This window comes from Toxoplasma gondii, chromosome III, assembly GCF_000006565.2.
Source record: "Toxoplasma gondii ME49 chromosome III, whole genome shotgun sequence".
Lineage (NCBI taxonomy): Eukaryota > Apicomplexa > Conoidasida > Eucoccidiorida > Sarcocystidae > Toxoplasma > Toxoplasma gondii.
Genome location: NC_031470.1, coordinates 1,369,353 through 1,378,276, shown reverse-complemented (window position 1 = coordinate 1,378,276; position 8,924 = coordinate 1,369,353). Strand labels below are relative to the sequence as shown.

Below are 8,924 nucleotides of genomic sequence, written 5' to 3'. Positions count from 1 at the left end.
TCGTGCGGATAAATCAACGGGGAAAAGAGTTTTTGCTGTCTGAGGACGTTAAGAAAACTCAAGATGCTCGCCACAAAAGATGCGACTCTCTCTCTGTACACTGACATGCAGGGACGCGCAAGCTCTTATCTATACTTATAGATGCGTGGATGTGTAAATGCATGTTGGTACATGTTTACGCGAATCTATAAACAAAGAAAGCACTACGAAGTAGGTGATCTTTATTGAATCATACAGGTGATGGTGATGCAGAGGTCCCGTTCGTCGTGTGCCTAAACGCCGACGAAGCGCGCTTTCCCTCGCCCCATCCCTGGAATGTACTAGCCACACCTACGCCTGCATGTGCCTGTAAATACCTGCTCTCAAATGCAAGCTGTAAAGATATACATATATGCATATATATATATATATATATATATATGTATATATATAGCGAGTGATCAGGTGTCTCGACGATCCTCTTGGCCTCCAGCCGGAGTAGGACTCCGATACCCTCCTGGCATTGATAAATCCAGCTGCGCTTCTCTCTCCATGCATAGAAGTTCGACCAAGGCTGGCCTTCCCTCTCTCTAACGTTTCTCTGTATATGCATCTCGGCACATGCAGATCTCTATCTACTTCTGTAAATGAAGAAGCGTATTCACACACATATGTAAATATATAAAAGTACATATGTAAATGTATAAATGTATATGCATATATATATATATATATAAGTATATCGACATCAGTGTTTGCAAAAGATTGAATGGGGGCGCTGGAGTCGAGACGAGAATCGGTTTTGAATTGGAGGCATATCAACATCATATTAAAAACATTTCCTTTTTGCGACCCATGGGTCTCCGGCTTGCCCGTTTGTCAGCGTTTTTTAAAGGAGATGTGCGTCCTGAGCACGTCGAAATCGACGAAATTCAAAGTGTATAAAATGCGCTCTCTCCGACCCTGGGCCGCGTTGTGCGAAACGCCCTTAGAGCTGCCGGGAACGCGAGCCATTCGGCTTCCCCCGTCGACTTTGTCTTCGCTTCGCGTCCCCCAGTTTCTTGTCCATCCACAAGGCTCTAAAGCCGACTGCAAGAAGAGGTCGACAAGGTCTGCGCCTCCAGCCCAAGACGCCTCGCGATCACTGGCCGCCGCTGCATGCGTTTTCGGGTGTCTCGGCTTGGAGTCGGAAGGACCTGTCTCCTCGCTCGGAGCGTCGGCTAAACAAATGGCGACTCCGAGCTGCCACTGACTTCTCATCGGCTCGAACGATTGAGTTCGCAGATTCGCAGACGGAGACAAACGACACAAAGCAGAAGCCGAGGCAGAAGAAGGAGAGCGGGAAGAAGGGGGAGAAGCGGAAGAAGCGAGACAGAAGCAAGTCTGAGACGAGAGTTCAGACGAGCAGCAGAGAGGAGAAGAAGAAAAACTCGAAGGAGAAGACGGAGAAGAACGCGAGAGAGAAGCGTGGAGAGGACAAGCAGAAGCACGAGAGGCTGAGGGCGTCGAGCAGCGATGAGAAGACGAGCTCTCCGATGAAGTTCCTTCTACGGTCAAAGAACTCCGTCGTTTCGAGCTGCCATTTTCAGAGGAGTCAAGCGACGAATGTTCAGGAGCAAAGCCTTCAGAGCTCTCCCCTGATGCCGGAGCAAAGAGAGATCTTGAATCCACGACCATCCGACAGTCTCGCTTCGCTGCTTTGTTCTGCAGCCTCACGCGTTCTTCTGGGTCACTGTCCCTCTGTTCTGAACCTTTCTCTCGCGTTCGCTTCCTCGCGTTTTTCCAAGTTTGGCCCGCGTTTGCCCCAGACTCGACCTTTTCCCTCAAGGTGATTTCTAAGACTCTTTGCCTTCGGTCACTCGACATGCTCTCGAGCGACACAGTCTGTTGTTGCTCGCGTTCTTCTCTCTCTCTTCTCTCGCCTTTCTGCATGGCCTCGCGGTCTATCGAAGCGAAACTCTCCCTTGCTCCCTGAAGAAGAAACCGCCGCCCACCGTCCCCTTCCGCGTCCTCTTCCGCGTCCTCTTCTCGTCGTCTTTCCTTCTCTCCGCTGTCGCCTTTCTTGCTGTCCGCATCGCTCTGCGCGGCGTCGCGCCTGCACCTCTTCCCCGTTCTCGCCTCCCGTTCTGCCGCGAGACCGTTCCCCGTCTCATCTGCGTGCTCGTCTTTCATGGCCTCTCTGCTTCCGCGGTCTCCCTCGCCTTCTTGCTGGACAGGAGCGAGGGAAGAAAAGTTCCTCCCTGTCCGCATCGCTGCTCTGTGTGCCCGGAGAAGAGGGAGAACCGACCGGAGCGGAAGGAAGCTGTTGCGGTGCAGAGCGATGAAGGCAAACTGGCGCAGCGGCGAACGCAACGCCGCTCTGGGGTGGACAGACCGTTCGGAGCTTCTTAGTTCCCCGCAACATGCACAGACACAGGCGCCCGCTGGGAACGGAAGAGACCTCGAGGTTTTCTGGAGGCGTTTGGTGTCTGAACAAGGAAGAGAAACCGAGCACACTCGGAAGGAAAGGGCAGAGGCCGCAGAAGCCTCGCATGCGCGACCTTGGCAATTGGAGACTCCAGCGGAGGACGAAAGGAATCGAAAGAGGACAGGGAGGCTCTCTGTCGCGGAACAGTCTTTTTCGGGCACAAACAAGTTTTCCTTCGAGTGAGGGCCGACACTCTGCTTTCCCTCGAGGCTGCGCAGCGAAAGCTGCGACGCGAGAGTCACCGGTCCGACGGACAGAAAGACTGCAGATTCTTCCTCGGAAGCAGAACTCTTTGGCGGCGTGTATGTACACCCCGGCGGAGCGGCGAAAGCCGGAGAGCGTTCGGAGAGATCTTTCTTGGCGGCTTCAGGCGTTTCTGCCGGATTCGACAGCGGTCCTTCTTCTGCAGCCTGTTCAGGTGAAGATGCAGGATACAACAGATTTCCATTTTCGACAAAATGCCATGAATGAGACGCGAGGAGAGACGAGAGAAGAGAGGAACTGGCGCCTTGCAGGCGCATGCACGTGGGCGAAAACCCAGACACCCCTCTCCCCAGAGATGACTCAGGAACTCCCGCCATCCTTCGCACTTCAACTCTTTTTTAACAACTCATTAAGGCGCGAACGCGCGTAGATGTATGTGGTTTTGATTCTCAGAGACGGCTGTCTTAAAAATAATAGCCTCGCCAGTGACCGGCGAACTGCAAAGAAGGTCGCACTGGAAGGAGCTCCCATATTTCACGGACTCCTTTACACACAGGGATATACAGGAAGGCACAAGTGAATCAACTATATACAAAATCGATGCACATAAATGTATATATGCATATGCGTTTTATGTATGGATGGGGATGTATCGATGTAGGCTGATGTTTGCGTTGGCTCCAGTGTAAGGTCGGAGCTGTTTTTTTTTGGGCGAAAGAGGCAGAACGGTGCAGCGAAAGCCGAGAAGTTCATAAGCGCCGGCTCCGCATCAGTGGAACTACTGACTGAAGAGGAAAGGTCAGAGACATTTTCTTCAGGAACGCATGCTTCTTCTCCTCTTGCCTCTCGTCTCCTGTTCTGCCCTCGGGCCGCAAGAGGAAACCGCGGAGCCTCCCAGAGGCCTTCGTACGCAAGCCGTAAAAACATGAACTTCAAGCGGAGACAGATTTTCTCGCGTTTCGTGCTTGGCCTCTTTGACGGGAGAGAGAGGCGAGGCGCGCGGTCGAGAGCGAGACTCGCCGAAGCGTTTGCATGCGCATGCACGAAAAAAGATGACACGAGGAACCACGAGAGATGAAGAGAACTCAGGCAAACCGCGAAACTCGGAAAAGATTTTCCCGACGCATCTCAGGTCGCAGAAGAAATCGAATCTTCCTGCAACGCTCTCCAGTGAATGGAGAGTCTTGCCCGGCGGTTGTGTGTCTACACACTCACCTGGCTGGCTATTTTAGGCGATGCAGATGATCTGCTCCAGGCAAGTCGCTACAAACGCGATGGTTCCTTCCTGGTTCCGCCTCACATATGGCATGTCGAGACAGCTGCCTGTCGATGGATGATTCATCAACGACCGAACGTCTTTAGACGTCTGGAGGCTGATCTCAGGACCGAGTCGGCCTTCGTCGGAGCGAGTGTGTATACATACACTGCGATTCTTGTGTGTTTGGCGACAAGCGCGGAGTCTGCATGAATATCGCGCGGCGGTGGGCCTCTCGTGTCGCCATGGTGTTGTCTCTTTTCGCCTTGTCTCTCTCCTGGAGTTTCCTTCTGCGAGCGACGTCTCCTCTTCTTCCGTCTCTCGCTCTGCGGTCGCCGGAGAGCCGCCAGCGAAGCCAAGAGAGGGCCTCTCGCTTCCCGGAGAGAAAGAAGGATCGTTGTTGTCTTGTTCTCCTTCTCCTTCTTATCACTGCAGGAAAAAGTGCAGAAGCTGGTCTCTGGGCGCTCTCTCTTTTCTCTCTGTTTCTTTCCCCGCGTTCTCTCTCTCTAGACCACAGCCAGTCTTGGGGGGATGCCTTGGACGCCTGCTGGTCTTCTTCCTCGTTTGTTTCTCGCGCGCTGTGCCTTGGCATCGCCTCGTTCCGCGGCGCGGCGTTTGCCCTCTCAGCGTTCAACTCCTGGAGAGAACGAGAGAAAGCGCAAGAGAGAAAACTCGCCGTCCTCGTCACGGGCTCCTCCTCCGGCATCGGCCTCCAAGTTACGCGCCTCCTCCTCGCTCTCGACTTCTACGTCATCGGCACTCGGCTCCACTCAGAAGATCCTCGGCGCGTCTTCGAAGAAATCTGCAGAGGAAGTACGCGTACACCCGAAGGCGGCGCGGAGCCGAGGCCTGCGGCTGCGGGAGAGCGTCCGCGCCGAGAAGAGACAGAGGAGCGCGAAGATGAGAGAGAGAGAGAGAGGAAAGAAGACAGCCGGGTGGAGAGTGGGGAGAGTGGAGAGACGATCGGCCAAACGAAGCAGGACGGAGCTGAACACAGACGAAGGTGGAGAGGGAGTCGGACGCAGAGACGTCGGCCAGCAGAGGCGCGAGAAGGCGCAGATCGTGAGAGAGGCGATGCGGGTGTCACTGAGAATAGAGAACAAGAGAACGTTCAGACAGAATGCGGAGTCGGCGACAAAACGAGTGAGGAAGAGACAGCCGGAGGGAGACGTTTGTGGGAACGAAGGGGCTAGAGGCATTTCTGAAGAAGAGCGATTTGCAGAGAAACTCCGTTCCGTCTTGGTGTCGCCACCGCATCCTCTCTATTTTCTCTCCACACTGCCCAATAGACCCTCTGTCTCTCATGTTGTCCTCCATCGCGTTCGTCTTCTTCTCTCTGTCGATCTCATCTTCCTCCTTATCATCCGCGTCTTCTGTGTCTACTCCATCTTCTTTGCCGACCTCGTTGTGTTCCGGTTCCTTGCAAGTTACTCTGTGTCTCACTGGTTTCTCGATTTCCTTCAGACTCAAGGCTTCTTCTTCTCCCCATGGATGTGACGAATGCCGAGGACGTAGCTCGAGCTGTCGAAGCTACGAAAAAGTTTCTGAGAGAAAATGACGTTTCGGGGCTCTACGCTCTCGTCAACTGCGCCGGCATTTGGAACTGGAATTTCATCCAAACGCAGAGCCCACAAGTGAGAACCGCTCAAAAGAAACTGTTTGCATTTTTATTCGCATTTATCTCTCGATGCGTGTATTCACAGTGAGGATTGATGTTGCTGTGTTTACTCATCCCTCTTCAGGTTGATCTTCCTATACTTATACATGTAGGACTCCGTATGTGTGCAAACGTATCTTTATGTATGTATATATCTATATATCTATATCTATTTATCTATATCTATCTATCTATATATATATATATATATATATGCATATTGTGTGTGTCTGTGCAGATATATTTATTTGCATATGCGTGTATTTATTATAGGCATTTATATATATATATATATATATATATATATATGTGATTTCACCAGTTCTGTATGCGTTCGTATTTACATATGGCTGCTTGTTTAGACGGATATGTCCAGTGGAATGCTTGCGAAGACGGAGCGACGTGCATGGACGGGAGAAGACAGGCATATTCGCCTGAGTTGACGCAGAAGTTCAGCGTCCGATTGAAGCGAAGAAAGAGGCTCTCCTTTTCGCTCTGCTTCTGCTCTCCGCGCCATGACGAACGCGCATGCAAACGTGGTTTCCGAGTTTCCCCAGCGACTGTAGGAAAAAAAACGGATTTCTTGGCTGCTTCTCGTTTCCCTTTCGCCGCGCCGTCACCGCCGGACATGCGCTGCGCCAGCTCTCTCGTCTCTCGACTTGTCGTTTCAGGAAACAGAAAAGTCTCTGAAGAGTTGGCGCGAGCTTTTCGACGTCAACCTGCTCGGAGCTGTGAGAGTCATGCATGCCTTTCTGCCGCTGATGCAGGCGTTCAACGCCTCCGCGTCGACCGGAGGAGGCGCATCGGTCTCCGCGTGGAGACTTGCGTCGTTGTGTGCAGAGGCAGTGCATGCAGTTCGACACCAACGAGTGCTCCCGGCTCTCTCCAGCCGCGCTGTCTTCGTAGGAAGCATTCTCGGGCGCATGTCCAGTCCGGGGCAAACGGCGTACTGCGCGTCGAAGGCTGCAGTTCGCCTTCTCGCCGAAGGCGCGAGAAGCGATGCGAGAGACGCCGGAGTCAACGTCGTCCTCGTTGGTCCGCGAAAAACAGATGGCACTCCTTTCAGAGAAACGAGCGACGCAAAAAAATATGCAAATATACATATATATATATATATTTCTTATATCTTATATATATATATATATGTATACATGTAGGTAAATGTACATGCGAACATGTATTTCGAACCCACATGCATGTTCTGTGTATGTTCGAGAATACGCATAGAATGGTTGCAGGTGCTCCTACCTAGTGAAGGACATGTTACATTTATTTGTATTCTTGTATTTTCTCGGATATATATATACATATATATATATATATGCACGTATGTTTGTGTATATGCTGTGTGTGTATATCTATCTCTCTGTTAGGTCGCGCGTTTTTGGCTTTTCATTGATACACAGATGTTGAGATCCTCAGGAGCGGAAGTTTGTTTGCTGCCGCATCTCGGAAGGCAGCGCGCTGCGTTGCGATCAGAACGCATGCACCAGGACCTCATCGTCCTTTAGTGTCTTCTCGTCTTCTCAGGACAGTGAAACGGAGTGGACGCTCGACTTCTCGGAGGCAGACAGATTAGATGCTCTTTCCTCCCTCGGCGCATGACTCCTGCCCAGTGAAGCGTTTCTAGCAGAGGTCCGCGTTGCTCCCGCACAACATGTCAAGTCTTCAACATGCGTCTTTGCCAAGGAAACATTGACTTTATGGTTTCGTTTTCTCTATGTGCGACTCAGAGCCGGGAGCTACACGAACGCATTTATTCGACAAAGGCCTCTCGCGCATGCACGGCCCAACCTCCAAATCTGGACAGACTCCTCTCTCTTCTTCCTCTTCGCTTTCTCTTTCTTCTTCTTCTGGTTCACATCCTGATTTTCCTTTTCGTTGTCGTCGACATTCGTCTTCTGTCGACACTGGGGCTGCGCGGAGCTCTGCACCGACAGTCACCCGGGGCGGCGCCGACGAACGCGGGGACAGTTGTCTCCTCGGCATCCGCGAGGATGTTTTTATCGCCCAGTGCAGTAAGTGAGCTCCCCGACGCTATGCAGAGACTTGTTTCAAGTCTGACTTGAGCAGAGCGCCGAGTTCGTTGCCGGGAGGAAAGGCCTGATGGTTGCTCTGTGGTCGACTTGACTAGGTTCCGCAGCGCGTGCCGCTCGCTTGTGGCACCCATCTGCTTTCTCTGTTTTTTAGTTTTTTTCTGTTCTTCGAGTTTCCCGTTTGTTCCGGTTTTTCTATTCTTTCGTCTGCTTTCCAGTCTTTTTCCTTCCTTCAAGTTTTTTTCTTTTTCCTCTGCGTCGTTTTCCGAAACGATCCGCTTCTCCACCTGTGTCTTGATCTCTTAGTCCTCGAGTTTCCATCCGAGAGTCGCCTCTCTTTCTCTGCACCTTTCTGGTCGCGTCTTGATCGAGAGAGCGCAGGTGCCGGCGGTTCGGGAAGAACGGCGCAGACCCGTGGAAGGGCAGAACGAAAGAGGCTGGTGGAACAACGAGGGAGACTCGCACACCGTTTACAGCGCGCCTCCGCTGGAGATGATCAACGCATTCCGAGACTGCGTTGGAGCTCAAGGCGCCTCCCGAGCGAGCAGAGCGATTCGTTGTCTTTGCTCCCTCATGTTCGTTTCTGCAGGTCTTCTGCGGGCGCTCGCCTCTCCGCCAGAGCGAATCGCGAGAGAAATTGTCGACTCCACTCTCTGTGCAGTGACGCCGCCCACTGTTCTCTCTGTTGGATGGGATACGTACGCATGGAGACTGCTTGAGATCTGCCCTTTCCGGTGTCGAGATCTCTGCCTAAAGCTTCTCTTTCTGAGTCCTGTTGTCCACCGGTTCCTCGCCGCAGTGCTGTGGGCCGCCTCCTGGCGCAGGGAGACAGATGCGTGAACTGTCTGCGTCCGCTCAGGGATCGGTGCGAGGGAATTGAAACTGACATCCTGAAAAGCCTTCACCCTCGCGAGTAAACGACCGCGTAGGTGCCGCGTCAAGCACCGCCGTATAGATACCTAGCCAGCGCAAGAGTTTCGTACCTGTAGGAAGAGCAATCGTCACTGTCACAGCTGAGACGGATGCTCGTGTATCTACTTCTAGACCGCCCCTGAGGCATCTCCACTCGCCGCAGCGGACGCGACGATTCAGAGCAGCAGCAGCAGCTACGGGAGCCTCGCTAGACCCTCTGGAGACAACGAACGGTGTCTGTGGTTCATGCGAAGGCGAAGAACAAAGTGCACACAACAAGCAGAGAGCTAGCGCGCGCGGCACTGGCTTGACGAATTGCCTGCCTCGCCGGCGCTGCAGGACTCGGAGGCTGTTCGCTGCTCGTTCCTAACGCTCAGCTGAAGAGCAAGGATGAAACTCGTTGTTAGTCGATCG

The 8,924-nt window shown here is 52.7% G+C and overlaps 2 protein-coding genes across 2 annotated transcripts; one reads left to right on the top strand and one right to left on the bottom strand.

The window, feature by feature from the left end:
• Window positions 1-623: 623 nt before the first annotated feature.
• On the bottom strand, window positions 624-5,038 carry TGME49_253970 (hypothetical protein). The gene has a single exon (XM_002369411.2). The coding sequence runs from the start codon at window positions 3,025-3,027 to the stop codon at window positions 859-861; it is 2,169 nt and encodes a 722-aa protein (XP_002369452.1). The 5' UTR covers window positions 3,028-5,038; the 3' UTR covers window positions 624-858.
• On the top strand, window positions 3,825-8,896 carry TGME49_253960 (oxidoreductase, short chain dehydrogenase/reductase family protein; the record flags this gene model as incomplete). The annotated part of the gene is made up of 8 exons (XM_002369410.1): window positions 3,825-4,059; window positions 4,416-4,718; window positions 5,370-5,539; window positions 6,234-6,331; window positions 6,452-6,597; window positions 7,184-7,268; window positions 7,503-7,580; window positions 8,188-8,896. The coding sequence occupies 8 exons, from the start codon at window positions 3,825-3,827 to the stop codon at window positions 8,315-8,317; spliced, it is 1,245 nt and encodes a 414-aa protein (XP_002369451.1). The 3' UTR covers window positions 8,318-8,896.
• Between the last annotated feature and the right edge of the window lie 28 nt (window positions 8,897-8,924).

Excerpts from the sequence above, each read along its gene's own strand:
- TGME49_253970 (XM_002369411.2), bottom strand. The coding sequence starts at position 3,027 with ATGGCGGGAGTTCCTGAGTCATCTCTGGGGAGAGGGGTGTCTGGGTTT.